Genomic DNA, 16,330 nt, shown 5'->3' with positions numbered 1-16,330 from the left:
TTTAATTTATCTTTAAGGATCCCAGTGCTTCCTATCATTGGTAATATCTTTATCCATCTATTGAAGACATATACAGATACAGATTTGTTAACTGTTACATTTGTGCCTCTCTTTCCTTATCCTTAAAAGAGCTTCTCTAAAAGGGAGTGAATATGTTCGTATGCACTTGATTTTCCTTTCTGATTAATGTTCATTTGGCATTTCTACCTAGAGAAAATGAACAACAAGATGAAGTCACAAGTTTTTCTTAGTGCATCTTATTAACTGGACATTTTTGCCTAGATTCGGAACTCATAAAATCATGTAGTGGTAATCCAAATATTTACTACACCTTATCTGAAAACCATCACCCTAAATGTATGAGCTAAATTGAAAACCACTTTAACTGGATTCAGTTGGGAATACTCTCTGGAAACTTTCCATATCATTTCTACTCCGTATCTGTTCAATTCTGAAAGTTTTGTCAACATCCCTTTGTTGCTAGTAGTAAAGTTCAAGTGGCATATAAATGAAAACTTTCTGCAATGTGGGAAAGTCACTATTTAATTATTTTCTTACCAAAAATGTCACACATTAAGCATCCCCAAATTATTTTAAGGTGCAATAGCTGTTAGAAACCTTCCTTCTCCTAGCAACAAAAAGCATTTTCAGGACAAATTCAAGTTCCCACCATTTCCAAGGTCAAAGACAACTAAGCAACATTCCCTTTAGAATAGTATAAGGTATAAGCATAAAGTATGAGAGGAATAGGTGAATCCTGACTCTGGAATATATCACTTCTACAGTTCCTGGGCTTTAACTAGTATCAAAACTTTTTTTTCCAAGCAGATGGACTTCCCATTGACAATTTATCATGGTCCCCACAATATATAGTAATGAATATTAGATGTTAGCCTGGCTTATGGCTAATCCTACAAAAGTCTCATTTTTCAACTAACTTCATTATCTCTCTATATATAAACTTATATAAACGGTATAAACCTCCAAGAGCAGTAAAAGACATTTTGTTTCTTAGGATTGCTAACAAATTCAGTTGAATTTAATAATTTCCAAATGATATAATTTTTGTCACTGGCTGCAGATTTTTGCCACATAAAATGAGGAATTAGAAATTTAACCAGCTGAATTTTGTAAGTTATTTGTTTCAAATGCAGAAAAACTTAACCTTCCCTCCACTCCTTACTTTTCCTGTCTTCCTCTATTCCACTCCAATAAAGTCAAAACATCATCATTTACAGACACTTCTTAACAGGTCAGTAAACTTCATATCTTTCCCAAATTTCTTGGAAGATTCACAAAACATCCTTCTTCCTCTTTATGGTTTCCTTTTTATTATTACCAATTTAAGAAACAATTACGGATACTTTTAAATCAGTCTCCAGGATGCCTCCTTTTTTTCCTCCAAATATACTGATGTGCAGTGCCACCAAAACCCACCACCACCTGTACTCTAATTTCAATTCGTAGCATCCAGAACAATAGCTCTGGAGCATCTAATCTTCTAAATAAACATCCTGTTGCTATGCAAACACTTCCAAGTTAAACAATTTTTTAAAAGCACAAAGTTTTTAAGGCCACCAAAAATGTAAAAGACAAAGCTACAGAAACTTAACGCTACCCAAAATACTTGGAGCTCCAGAACTCTTCAGCCATGAACTGATAATATACTACAGTTAAAAAAAAAAAAAAAAAAAAAAAGGGTAGGGGGGAGGATGGTGATAGATAAAGAGCTAAAAGTACCTTTGGGTGAAAAATAAATTATTAAAAGAGTATTTGCCAAACACCTAGCTACTATCACTCTGATTAGCACACAATTCGGTTAGGCATTTTCTGGGGAAAATCCCTATGCCCACTTGGATCCTTAATGAGTCACGATTCTCATCTGAAAAAAAAAAATTAGAATGCTGACAACACTAAGGTAAATTCAATTCACAAAAGCACTTCTCAAAAACTATGTTTCTAAGAAAGGGGGCTTCTGTCATGAGTGGGACACGTTGGGCAACTCAGTTGCTCTTCCCGAGGAATCAACATCAGGAAGTTTTGGAAGAACGATTTTTTGGTAGTTGGGTAGCCTGTGAAAAAAAATGTTTTCAGGCAAATCCTCATCCCTCCTCAAAAAAAAAAAAATATGAAAAACTGGTTTTATAAAGCAAGTCAGTCATATTCTAAACAACTGTGTTCACAGGTTAGCTCATTAAAGTCAGTGAGATATGGTCATAAGTTATATAAATACCTTTACATGTACAAAAACATTATCTTCAAATAACTGATAAATTTATCAACCTTCTAAGACAGGACCTCTACACTTACAACTCTACATTTACGAATGGAAAAATATTTTTTTCCCTAAAGTATTCTTACATTCAGACTTCAGAAAAATTCAATGATCCAACAATATTAAAGAAAACATGACACTATGGTCTTAAATAAATATAACTTGAAGTTTATTTTATCTAAAATAAACATATATTTAGAAAATAAACTGAAGAGTAGATAAATGCATAAACCATAATCTATAAAAGGAAGACTGTGAGGAGCAGAGTGAATTTTTATTGAATTTCTATAGAAATCTGTTTCCCAAATTAAATATGTAATCTCTATTTGTGCATGTAAATGCATACACACACATCTCCAATAAAACTCCACTGACTCATAACAGGCAACTGTAAAAAAGTGATTAAAAGAGAGTGATGTAGCAATATAAAGAGCAAAAACTACGTGAAGTCAAACAATGAAAAAAATTAATCCTTCAGAGCTTCCATTAGTCATCAGAATCATCTTACAATAAATCTTTTTTATTTGTGATAGATTTGAGCATTTGAAGAAGCCAGTACTCAAGACTTATCAGACTTGAATATCTAATTTTGTGCTTTTTGCCCCATACCTTCCTACAACTACTGTATGACATATAGTTTTAATAAATTAAACATAAGTTTATCTGACAATTTTGAAATATCCTTAGAATAAAAGTGAAGATTCCAGAAATACAGTGTGCCCAACAGTGGAGAAATCAGTCCTTTGATGATTTCAAGTCTTCACTTTCATTTGTATTTTCTTTTTTTGAGATGGAGTTATTTATTTATTTTGAGACAGAGTTTCGCTTTTGTTGACCAGGATGGAGTGCCACGGCACGACCTCAGTTCATTGCAACCTCTGCCTCCCAGGTTCAAGCGATTCTCCTGCCTCAGACTCCCAAGTAGCTGGGATTACAGGTATGTGTCACCTCGCCCAGCTAATTTTGTATTTTTGGTAGAGGCAGGGTTTCTCCACGTTGGTCAGGTTGGTCTTGAACTCCCAACCTTAGGTGATCTGCCTGCTGTGGCCTCCCAAAGTCCTGGGATTACAGGCATGAGCCACTGTGCCCAGCCCAAGCCCCATTTTAAAGAAATGAGTGATCACTTTTACTCATTTTAATGTCTGTATTCCAGAGCAAACCAGCAGATTGCAAAAATTACAGATTTGATTTCTAATTTTTTAAGTCATGCAAATCACAGGACCAGATTTAGAAGTGTTAATATATGTAAGCAACTGAGAACTTATACTAAAATATAGGTACTGATAGTACAAAAACACACACTGTCAACTTAGGGCTGGCCATCTCTATCAAGTCTCCAGCTCCCCTCCCTGATGTGTGCACTCCCATTCCCTGAGTCTTTCACTGAGGTCTGAGCCAGCACAGACACATCTGCTTAACTCCAAAGTAGGGTAGGCCCATTGCTGGATCCCTAAGACATGGTGTTCAATCAAGAAAGCAGTTATCATAAGACTCTCAGCACCCTTTATGCTCATTCTCTCTCATGAGATAACAGCAGGATCAAAGGTGCCCAGGACAGATCCACTCCTGCACCATCCTCACCCGGGTTCCAGCTAAAAATCAATTAGTATGTAACATCAGGGGTTGAACCCTTATGTAATCAATGAAGGATCAACTCTAGTCCACTACACTATGAGCTTGCTAAGGCCAGGGGCCTATTCCTGTACTGTATTCATTTCTGTACCAAGAATCTCGCTTACTGTATGGTTTCTAGGTGTCCAATATGTGATTCGTGAATGAATGTATATAAGTAACTGTGTTGAATCCCAAAAGCTGGAAAATAAAGAGGAGCCTTCCAACGGGAAGAGGCAGAAATAAAAAGAGAGATGTGAAAAGCGAGGAGAAAGCAGCCACAGTATAAAGAGACGGTGAGGGCAATCAAGGTGAATAATCAAAGTGGGAATACATATGCCCCTCCACCACATAATTAAGTTCTAATAGGTTTCGCTGTCCCAAGCCTCCATTGTTAAATTCTTCCATACGTATCAAAGCAGGCCGAACCGCAAATCTATTATTTCTATAACGACAAAAACAGAGCCATTTAGAACATTCAAAGGCATTTGTAATCCACATACAAAGCTACTGATAAACACTGTATATACAATCTTACTATAATCAATGTTTCTCTTGTTTTATATCTACAATAGCACTAAGTTAAATAAAAGAACAATAATGTGAATACAACTTAAAATTTTTAAAAAGTCAGGCCAGGTGTGGTAGCTCATGCCTGTAATCTCAGCACTATGGAAGGCCGAAGTGCAACTGCTTAAAGCCAGGAGTTCGAGACCAGCCTGGGCAACATAGCAAGATTCCATTTCTACAAAAAAAAATTTAAATGAGCTGGCTGTGGTGGCATACAGTTGTAGTTCCAGCTGCTTGGGAGGCTGAGGTGGGAAAATCACTTGAACCCAGGAATTCGAGGCTGGGCTCCAACTTGGGAAACACAGTGAGACCCTGTTTCCAAAATGAACAAAAATACAAGACAGTCTTTTTCATTAATTAGATTTTAGGTTAAAATACAAATAAAAGCTAAACACTGTCTGGTTAAATATTAAGTAGACATTTTTAAAAGTCAAAGCTAAAAACTATCACAGTGAACGTGTCAAAATTAAAAACATAAAATAGAAGTTGTAACTTCATTACATATAGATATGTATCCTATATAAAGGTTCACTATGAGCAGGAAATCATATATTATTTTTAGTCCATTATTTAAGGCAAGGGAGGAGTAACAGTAATGAACCAATTAAAAAAACTTTTATCCTAGGATCTAACTGCTTGATCTCTACAGTTACACTGTGGGTGAACCATTCAAGAAATAAATTTTTGCTAACTACATTTCAAAGGCATCATAATGATCAACCAGTGGAAACTATACATTCTCATTCCAAAAAAAAATTTAAACACAGAAATGTTTTTCCAGGTTAATTTTTTTTGCCTTTGAATCAATTTACTCAAGAATGATACAGATCAAAGCATCATTCTTCTTCAGTTCATGAATAAATAAGCAGAAGACAAAACGACCTATATCACATTTTGGTATATTTTTATGTTAACTGGAGAGCAGTCTCCTTGAGATGAGATTTTTTTAACTGTACTTTATACAGATGACATTTAAGCTTAAATGCTTTTTCTTTTCGGCCAGGTGCAGTGGCTCACACCTGTGATCTTGGCATTTTGAGAGACCAAGAAAGGAGGATCTCTCGAGCCCAGGAGTTTGAAATTAGCCTAGGCAAAAAAGCAAGACCCTGTCTCTACAAAAAAGTTTAAAGTCAGTCAGGCATGGTGGCATGCACCTGTAGTCCCCGTTACTTAGGAGGCTGAGACAGGAGGATCGCTTGAGGGAGGTCAAGGCTGCAGTGAGCTATGATTGCATCACTGCACTCCAGCCTGAACAACAGAGTGGGACCCTGTCTCAATGAAATAAAATAAAATGCAAGGTTTATAACTTTTTTTAATACAGAAAGTCTATTTTGTATTATATGAAGACTAGTGTCCTAATACAGAATAAGGATGGTGAGGGAGGCAAGAGAAAAACACTGTCTTGTTTTAAACAAAAAAATTACAAATATATTCAATGTATGGTTTATAATTCAATTTTAAAGCATAAGATCTCTGAAAATAGCTCTATACTTTCTGCGCCACGATCTTAAAAGTGAATTCTCTTTGATTTGTAATTTAAATTAGGGTTAAGTCTGAATACCTATATATACTTTTCTATACCTAAATACATATTTCCATATTATATACATCTAAATACCCATATATATTTTGCTATTTCAATTTCAAGTGAAAAAAGTACAATTTACAATCAAGAATATAATTTTTTTTAATATTTGGAAGAATGAAAAATGGAAGCTCTTTGAATGTAAAATTGCCAAGGCTAGTTAGCTGAAACAATAGTGGACACATTCCCAATACCAAGATGGATATGAAAAAAATAAATAGCATAATATCATAAAATTTGTAGCTTACTTTGTGCCTTTTCACAGAAGTTTATCTGAAAGCCTAAAGTAAAAAAGATAAGTTCCAGTTCATTTACTGTAAATCAAACAAACCAAAATTGGAACATGACATTGCATTTTTATATTAAATTTTGAATAAAACGAATTCAAGAACAAGTCAAATCACATTACCCCCACCAGAGACAACAATAACACATGAGCTTTCTTTAAAAACTTTAGTTCTGTCAGATGTAGATGTAATATATTCCATGAAACTGAAATCAAGTTTAAATTGCATTGCAGTCTTAATCTTTATTTTTCATATATATTTAATAAAAAGAACTACAATATAAGCCCTTACAAGTTAACAGTAACCTTTAAGATAGTTCTGTCCATTTTTTCAATGTTTTCAACCTACAAATACAGAATATGAGTTACTTAACTAACTTAAATTACTGATTTAGAGTTACCCATGATTAATTACCATCTACGATTCAAAAGTTTCAGCACTTCATAAATTGTGAAACTTACACACATAAAACATTTCCTAGTAAATTAGCTAACCTCAAACAATAAGACAATGAACTGCTGAAGAGGGGTTGAGATTCTTCTAAAATAGGCCTGAAAAAAAGACAGTGTCCCTAGGAATAAGAAAGCCGAGTACTTTAGAAGTTATAAGAAGAAAACCTGTGAATTCCCCTTAGAAACCTAAACACATTTTCCAAATCCAGTTGGATCTGGTTACACCTTATGCATACATTGTATACAGATATAATTGTTAATAAGAGGCACCCAGTAAAATAAGCCATTTAAAACAAAAGGCTTCACAAAATATTCTTTCACCCCTAGTTTAGTGAGTGGATATCTGGTTTTGTTAGTGGTCTATCTACGCTTGTGTTTATTACTGTTTTGGGGAACAAAATGAAGGAAGTAAATGCACAATAACTTTGTGTTTAAACAAATTCAATCAAAATATACAGAAAAAAGAGCCAGGACTGAAGGAAGGATAGTTAAGTAGTCTTTCCTATCCAGTTATCAAAATTCTTAGGATTCTAAGAAGATACCATCTATAAAGTACAAAAACTGAAAAATGCTAATGTAGCCACTTTGACATGAAAGTATCTTTGGTGCACCACCAAAGTAATCCACTGTTGACTACCTTATCACACAAACAAAATGCAGGAAGAAGTGAGAATGGAGACTTCGTGGGAAAGAAGTACTAGGGCAAACCTAGAAGGTCTGACCCCGGTCTCTCTACCACTGAAGGTCAATATGCTGCCCCACCAAACGTGCAGTGGGAACAGAATTCACAAAGAAAAACAGAGATGTATGGATCTTATAAGCCTAAGCAACTAAAAGCTGCTGGCCTCCTACTACGCAAAATGAACTGAGTACATTCAGGAAGAAAAGGGTCCTCTGGAAGTAGCAGGCAAGTCTTCCCCGCATCCCATTGGAAAAGGGAGGTAAAACTCACCTTCTACTACAACTGGAGAGGAGGCTGGGGAAACAAACAACTTTAAAGCAAAATACCTTACTAGGTAGCAAAAAGAAAGAGGTGAAAAGGTGAGATAAGAGGTGAACAAAATAGTAATACAGATGGTGAAAGGACCAAGAAAACAAATTTGTAAGGTACATGAAAAAGAAATCAATTGGATCTGTATGTAAGGTTGTGTAAAAAAGAAAGTTACATTGCTTAATAAGTGCATATTAAAAATGTTAAGGTATATGTGACTGAGAATGACAGAACATCACCAATGACTGCTCTAACACATTAGAAGCTAAGCCCCAGTTTAAGCGCTAAAAAACTCTCAAAACCTGAAGTTCTCTCACCAGTGCAGAATCTATGTAAGTAGCTACAAAGGAGGTGGAAAGGGGATTAAAATGTTCAAGGCATAAGTATAGACTTGTTCTTTGTATCTAATTATGAAGTGACCAGGTGAACAAATTCTGGGGTCTCATCCAAACATCCATCTCTCCGCATTATTTCTCACTAAGAAAATACTTGGTAACTAGCCCAGAGTCCGCTGACAAGCAAGGGCTAAATTAACTGGAACACACTGGCTCACCTTTTCTTTAGCAATTCTATAACTTTCTTAACATTATCAATTAAATTAGGTAAGAAGCTTTTTTAGTCTGTCTAAACGTCTAAGACCTGCAAAAGTCAGAAAGTTAGTGCTTACAGTACAGATTTGGGAAAGTACCAAATAGCTCCACTAGCTCACACTCAAAAGGGTAAGGATGGGCAAAGGGGGCAAGCAACAGTCTTGTACAAGAGAAAGATGGTGGGAAGGAAAAGTGAGGAAAACTTCCAATATCCTCAACTTTACAAAATGCAAGTTCTTAGTTATGCTACAATATTCATTAGTACTCACTCACATATGTTCAATTTTTTTTTTTTTTTTTAAGAGACAGGGTCTTGCTGTCGCCCATGCTGGAGAGCAGTGACATGATTATAGCTCACTGCAGCCTCAAACTCCTGGGTTCAAGCAATCCTCTCATCTCACCAGGTACAAGCCACTATGTCTGGTTAATTTTTGGGTTTTTTTGTTTTTTGTGGTTTTTTTTGTACAGACGGAGTCCGAACATGTTGCCCAGGCTAGTCTCAAACAATCCTTCTGCCTCGGCCTCCCAAAGTGATGGGATTATAGGCATGAGCCATCTCACCTGGCCAATATGTTTAATTTTTGAAGTCTCCCTTGTCTCTGAAATTCTGACTTCCTATTCACTTACTTTAAGTCCTATCTCTGGAAGTACTTGATAATCGATTGAACTTGTTGATAGTAATTGGCTACATTTTAAAAGTCTTGTGTGCCTCACTTTTTTATATCTGGGTGAACTATCTGTACCCTGGGGCTTAATTTGACATGATCCTCCATTTATATTTTCCCCATTGCAAGTAGGGGTAAATTTGAGTCTTTTTCATTTTTCCTGGCCCCAGGCAAGTTTAATTAAACCTTAGAATAAATATAAAGAATAATATTTATTTAAGAATTTAAATTCTTCACATTGATGAATCAGTATCAAAATGCATAGGACAGAATGCTAGTAAGCCTATACGAGAAATAAAGCTCCACGGGGGTTTTTCCTCCTCCTTTTTCTCTGTAGGTCTCTCCTACCCTCATTCCCACATTTGCCCCCATTCTCACCCTCTTACCTCAATTTTAAGATATTTTATGTGGTCATAACTTGAAACCTGCAATTTACTGTTCTTACCACATATAGTGAGGTAAGAGGCTGTTTAGGATGTGTAAGGGTTTATAAAGACAAAAAGCAAACAGTACTTGATAAAGTAAAAAACAAAATGGAGCATGTTAGGAGAGCAGAGTTCTAGTTCCAACTGTGAAACTGAAGTCATTTCACTTGAGCCCTAGTTGTGTCATTTTAAAATAAATAACATTATCTCAAGGGTTTGAAAACAGTGTGCCTAAATCTAATTTTGCCTGTGTAATGGCCATTTGGCCATCACAGGGTTTTGCAGCTATCTCTATTCCCATTCTTCTAGGTTGATGATATAAATCAGAGAGGGGGTGGGGCAGGACATAAGTGGTTTCCTACCTCCTCAGGAGTTGCTTCTGATTCCCTGGACATTCTGGATTTTTGTACTGCTGAAAGTGCATTATGAACTACAATATGAACCCACACTAAAGTAAAGAAAATCAGAGCTGCCTTACTGAGTCATGCCCATAGACCATGCTACAAAGTCTTTCCTCTGTCACAAGCATGAAGGGTCTAGTTGTCTGACACCTTCAAACTTCCAACCTCAAAATTCTGGCATATGCCTTAAACCGCAGCTACCCATAGTAAATCACTATGGCTCTAACATCTAAGGCATTATCTAAACCTACCCTAAATTTGTATTTTCACTGTACTCAGAGCAAGTTCCCCAAGATTTATTTCCTGCTGGTTTATTTCTTTTAGATTTCCTTACTTCAACTTTCTGAAACTTTATCAAAAGGGAGCCACCCTAAGTTAGCAATTCCAGGTTGTTAGAATCAACCACCAGTCAGGAGTTGACAAAATACTAATCAAATCCCTTCCACACTTTTTAAATTCAAGATCTTGTCCTCCTCATAATGCCAGCTCTTTTTCTCCCTTTGGGCAATGACCACCTTATTTATTCTTTGGCCACAAAACTAAATGCCACATTACCTTCACAAGCCTGTTTAATGACGCACAGTATACTGAGACAGTAACTTACAATTATGTTCCTTCGGGCAAGTATCTAACTTTTATGAACCTCAATTTCCTCATTTGTGAAAAATAAAATAATACCCAAAAGAGCTTTGTGATGATTAAATGGGAAAATAAATCTAAAAAGTCCAACCAAAAGCCTGGACTAAAGCAGGTTATTATTATAGGCACTGTTACTCCTGTTCTCTTCCTCATGGGAGCAATGATTATGGCACCTTCCCTATCTTTTGGGGCTCACCAGACCAGCTCAACCGACACAAAACCAGTCTTTCTCCTTTCATTCACAGTCATCTTGAGAGAATTAAAAGGGAAGGACTCCCAACAGCCCTGGGGATCCCCACCCCACACTCTACACCTCTGCCACAACCCTTCCTAGGCACAGCCTGGCATCCTGAGGACTCTAACAACCCCAAAAAGATGGATGCTTCCCCACGACAGACACATAACTAGATCCCAGGGAAACTGCCAAAATCATCAGGGGAGCTCCTTAATGTCACTGATTTCTTTAGCAAAGCCAGGCAATAAATAGACATAGGCATGTCAGATATATACACATCTGACATATAGATATCTCAGATATATATGTCTGGTAACACTTTGCTTGATTCCTCTTTTTTTAAATGTCTGAACAATTTGGTGTGTGTGTTCAGATATATACGTCTGGCAACACTTTTCTTGACTCCTCGTTTTTCAATGTTTGAGCAATTTTGGGTAAGATGAAATACAATATAGCTTGAAAAAGCTGCTGTGATGTCCATTTTAATCCTCTGTCTCTGTGGTAGAGAATAATGTATTGTTCTTAAAGAACCAAGCTGCATATGACGTAACTGTTTTCTTCATTCAAAAGGCCCACCTTGAGTTGGGTAAACTACTGGCTAATCATCTCCTTTTCACTGTGCAGCTACAAGCAAGGCCAATCTTATAACTTTGAATACTTTCTAATAATGGAAGTACACGTTAAACTCCCAACCTTACCGAGCGTGTGAAGATACCTGAAGATTTTCTGGAATTGGGAGGAAACAGCTAGAAGCTAACCCACATCCACTAGCAAAAATAGTAATTTGCCCAGATTACAAATTTAGCCAGAATGGCAACATTGGTTAAATGTTATGCCAAATGAGTTCCTTTTATATAGAGTGTTAAAAGGATTGTATTACCTTTCAAATCTGCACTGGTTTCCTGTAATTAAAAAGTCTTCTACTTACTTGGAGATTCCCAATCGAAATGTCTCCAGAATCAAAATGCCACTGTAAACCCTCCAGCAAGTTTAGAACATTGTAACATAAAGTGCACCATTCTTGGAGCACCAAGGCTCCAAAATCATCTCAAAAGGTGGCTGGTTGCTTGGAGCTTCCACCCCCTGACTGAAACCTAAAATAATCTCTCTCCTCTATTCCTGAATCTGCCTCATTTCTGGCAAAGATTCTTCCTTCAGACCTGAATGGCCGAAATGACTTCAAGAGGCTCAGAGAACCATGCAGTACAGCAGTAAGAGGAGCAAAGGCTACCAGTCACACAGGTGGTTAAAACCCACCTCCACCAGAACAAATAAATGTCTACCCCCTAAACTATGAAAGGGACTGTGCCCACTTACCTTTAAAGGGTGGTTGTGAGCATCAAATTAGGTAAGAACAGTGAAAAGAGAGTTGTTAACTGTTAGTTTCCCTTTCTTTTTTAAGCCTCAATTAAAGTTCCTCAGGTTGTATCATTGGAGCTATCTCCATCTCCTAGAAACTACAAAGGAGACTGACCTGGATTATGTAGAATGGAGTTAGGATCATGATATCCAGACCCCTAAAAATAAGGAAACTCTGTGGGCTCACATCAATCCAGCTTCTCAAATTAGTGAAAGAAGAAAAATTTACAAAAAAAGAAAACAACTCAAAATACAGGGTTAACTAATATCCCATCTTAAGTTTCAGCACACATTTACACTATTAAGGTATTTTAGAGGAAAATGTGAAAAAATATGCATTCTAAAAGTGAGGTGAGATGTTTCCACTTTTTTACTTTAATACTAGGGTTGCTCTAATTTTTAAGGGAACATAAAAAGAAATGCAATCTGTGCTTTGAGTGGGGATTAATTTGCTGAAGTGGACTTGTATGAGGTTATGTTAAACAGTGAAAGAAATGTTATGCAACAAACTGGGAAAGGCAAGCAGTTCTGGGGTTTTAAACTCCTCACTGCACAATTCAGTTCTTTAAAATTAAAGATAAAGGTCTCCCATGGTTTTCGGAAACCAGAATAATTGGTAAAAATAGACAAAATCAAAAGCAGGACATTTCATATACATTTTATGTTCAAATATTATTAGGAGAAATAACTACATTGATTTTACATCTTCCTAAACTTTTTCTTAACAGATATACTTCATTACATTTTCAAGTACTGGGTGTGTTTTCTAAAGCAGAATCAAGCTATCATCTTTTTACTTAAATTGATATATAAAAATGCTCAGCTAAGAGTAAGTAGCTAAGGACTAGACTGGTCCCTAAGTTTTCTGTTATATACCTATATTAAGACCTAAGAAGAGGAAGAAAAAAAACTGCCTAGATCAGTACTTTAAGAGAATCAGAGGCACCTACAACATATACTTTGTAACTATTTCTCATAACAAGTATTTTACAAATGGCTCAGTGTTTTTCCTAATGAATTATAGACTTTATTCTAACCACTGTAAGAAAACATCTATCGAAAACTGACATTTCTCAGCTAAGAGATCTTGAAATCTATTACATTTTAAGTGACTAGTAACTACAGCAGGCAAATAATGTCTAATAACAATCCGTATATACTTATATTTTATAATTTTCAAAGCACTTTCATGTGCATTAAGAATGTGATTCTTAAAATGGCCCTACAGGTTAGGCATTATCCCTATTTTAACAGATGAGAAATTTCTAAACAGAGAGTTCAGAAAAGTTAGGTAATTTCTCTAAAATCACAGTATTTGTAAACATCAGAGCAGTTACCTTAACCATAGTATTCTGGGTCTAAGACTAGTGCTCTTTCCACTTCAACATCCTTCTGTTTCTTAAACATTACTACATGCTATGAGAACGCTAACTGCTACAGCTACTACTGGAAAAGGAATCATCCTGCCTGTGCAATTTCATTATACAAGCTGTTGAATTCTCAACTAACTGGCAAGCTTTATTAATCAGAATATGCTATTCTCTAACATGCCAACCACGATACTATCTAGTACTATTTGCTACACATCTCTAAGATTAATTACCTGGTATAACGGGATCTTCTCTTTACAGGATTCACACTAACCCAGCTGAAGTCACAAGGCTTTAGATTTGCCACAAGAGAAAGTCCAAGCCATGGCTAGGAAGGTTCTTGAACGTTACAAGTCAATTCCATATTTTAGGTTGACTAAAGAATCATACTTTTCCACAGAATGAAGCCCTAATATGCAAGAAATTTTCCTATTAAATCTATCTACATTAACAAATCATTGATGAAACATTAAGAAAAAAACATTTCTCAGAGTAGTTCATTTGAGTATTGTTTCCTCTCTCAAATGCAAACTCATCCTAATGCCAAATATACTTTTATAAAACCACTTACCTAACTTGGCAAACAGATCTACATTTTGTTAGCTTTAGTCATCAAAGAACCAAAGCATAAGAACCACTCAACTTATAAAGGTTGGGTGTGTTTGTGAATGAACATGAAAAAAAAAAAATGAGTCAGAATGAGTGAAAACACTCAAATCTATTGAGTAATAACAAAATTAGCAGTTATTCCCTATTACCTAAGGGACAGTGTGGCACAAATGGCCAGATTAGAAGCCACAACTGTTAGTATAAACTTGCAACTAAAGCTAGGTCTGTTGATTACTGTTATAAAGTCAAATTCACTATATATCCCATTCCAACCATCCCCTAAGAAAAAAATGAGCAAAGCAAATTGATAGCTAGACTTCTGTTTCATATCGTTCACATTGTAATTCATTTGGGAGTCCTCCGATCCAGAAAAAAAAAGATCTGGAGTTTGAAGTAGAATAAAATCTCATCTAGGATACTCTGAAAGGGCAGATTGATAACAAAAAGTGGGGAAATCAACAGGCTAGAGAGAACAGCAGGACCTAGTAATATGAAGCTGAAGAAATTGTGTAGTAAATAATGAGAGGTTAGGGACTCATTTACCAATAATAAAAGGGAACATTAATGAGACTGTAACAATATTGTCGCTACTAACAATGATAGCTAATGTGTATTGCATCCTTACTACATGCCAGGTCCCAGGCTTACATGCATTCTCAAAGCCACCGGGGAGGTAAGCATTATTCCTACTTTCCAAGTGAGAAACTGAGGCTTCAAAAGGCTAAGTTCATTGCCCCGGTCACAACACGCATACCTAAATCCCGGCCAAGAGATTCAAACCCAGGACTCCAGGGCTCTGGTTCTTAAGCAGTACATTAAGAAAACAATACTGCCCAGCCTGGACCACTCTTGGGCCACAAACATGAAGCCACGAAAAAGTATTCAAGGTTATCCAGTGCCCACCACAGTGCTTATCACGTAAGACGATGGCCAAGGTCTACTGCATGAAACATTCTTTATGTCCCATAACTGAATCCTGCTGTTCCAAAGAGCATGGTCATTAACAACTCCCAGGAAGGAAGTTTTTTGAGTGGCAAGTATAACTAGATTGGGGGAGAAGGGAGTACATCAAACATCTTCTAAGGCCCATTCTGTGAAGTCTGACCGAAAGCAGAAGATCCTTGGTAGATGAAGTATAGTATGGGAGGTGTGACTCTTAGCAGAACAAAACAAACCAAAAAGAAAGATCCAAAATTGCTGCTTAAGTTCAAGCTTTGTAACTCAGACTGTACTAGACAACATCCTGAGAATGTCAAGCACTTCACTCTGACTAATGAAAAGAGTTTCAAGAACAAGCTACAACACATTCCTGAATCAATCAAGACTAGACACAATATTGATTTAAAAAAAAAAAAAAGAAAGAAAATTCGGCAATAATTCAAAGAGAGGTCTTAGGTCCTTTTTCCTTCTAAAATGGGTCCTGCTTATTAGATAGTTAACTGGGTAACAACATACAAGGGCTGAGGAGAACGGAGAGCATCAGAAAAAAGTCCTAACCACTGTCTTAAGAGTTTCTAGAACACTCCAAGCTCTTCCCTGCTTTGGAACCTTCATACACGCTGTTCCCTTTGCCTAGAACCCTCTTCAGGTAAAAGAGGGTTAGGTTTTCCAGACAAGCCTTCTCTGACCATCTTATCAAGCAGACTGCCCTCTATTATTTTCTATCACAAAACCCAGCTTGTTACCTTTATTACTTTCCCAACTAGTAATTTTTCAAGTTGAGCTAAATAACCTGCCCTCCCCCATCTTCACAGGGGGATACCTCCATGAGGACAGTTAAGAGACTGTTCAATTCTCTATAAACTCAGCATGAGCGTTTTACGCAGATGCTCAATAAATATTTTTTGAATCAAAAAAAAAAAAGTATCCAGCTATTTCAAACTGTCAGCCTCCCCACCAATAAAACAAACGAACCACCTTGTTTTCATAAGCTTTATAAGTCACCCATCTGGAACAAGAAATACAATTCTAAATTGTCATTTTGTCATTCCATTTCCGCCCCCCACCACCTAGATTCTAAAGCTGTACAGTCAGGAAGTCAATCTTATACTTCATCAGTATAATGTGCTGTGCAACACAGTGGACATCCAATAACTAATTCAATTTGAATGAATGATCTTAGGGCCTGCACAGAAAGTGTCCTCTAAGCTCTGACATCATCCTGTCTATATATCTATCACTGGTTTTTATGTACATTAAAATTATTTCATGGGGAGGGTGACAGGGATGTAAAGATAAATAAAATCCTGTCTCTTCTTCCTGAAAT

The 16,330-nt window shown here is 36.4% G+C and overlaps 1 protein-coding gene across 2 annotated transcripts in view; it reads right to left on the bottom strand.

Annotated features, from left to right (window-relative positions):
• The window catches only part of MAP2K4 (mitogen-activated protein kinase kinase 4), a 120,647-nt gene that overhangs the window by 102,954 nt on the left and 1,363 nt on the right, over nucleotides 1-16,330 (bottom strand). Inside the window, exon 2 of one of the 2 annotated variants that reach the window (XM_008010410.3) lies at nucleotides 6,290-6,322. The exons of the other annotated variant lie outside the window; for it this stretch is intronic. Within the exon in view, the coding sequence (XP_008008601.1) occupies nucleotides 6,290-6,322 (33 nt within the window). The remainder of the gene's footprint in view (nucleotides 1-6,289; nucleotides 6,323-16,330) is intronic. 2 annotated transcript variants of the gene reach the window in all.

This window comes from Chlorocebus sabaeus, chromosome 16 (assembly GCF_047675955.1).
Source record: "Chlorocebus sabaeus isolate Y175 chromosome 16, mChlSab1.0.hap1, whole genome shotgun sequence".
NCBI lineage: Eukaryota > Metazoa > Chordata > Mammalia > Primates > Cercopithecidae > Chlorocebus > Chlorocebus sabaeus.
The sequence above is the reverse complement of the archived record's forward strand: the minus strand, read 5'-3'. Positions and strand labels throughout refer to the sequence as shown.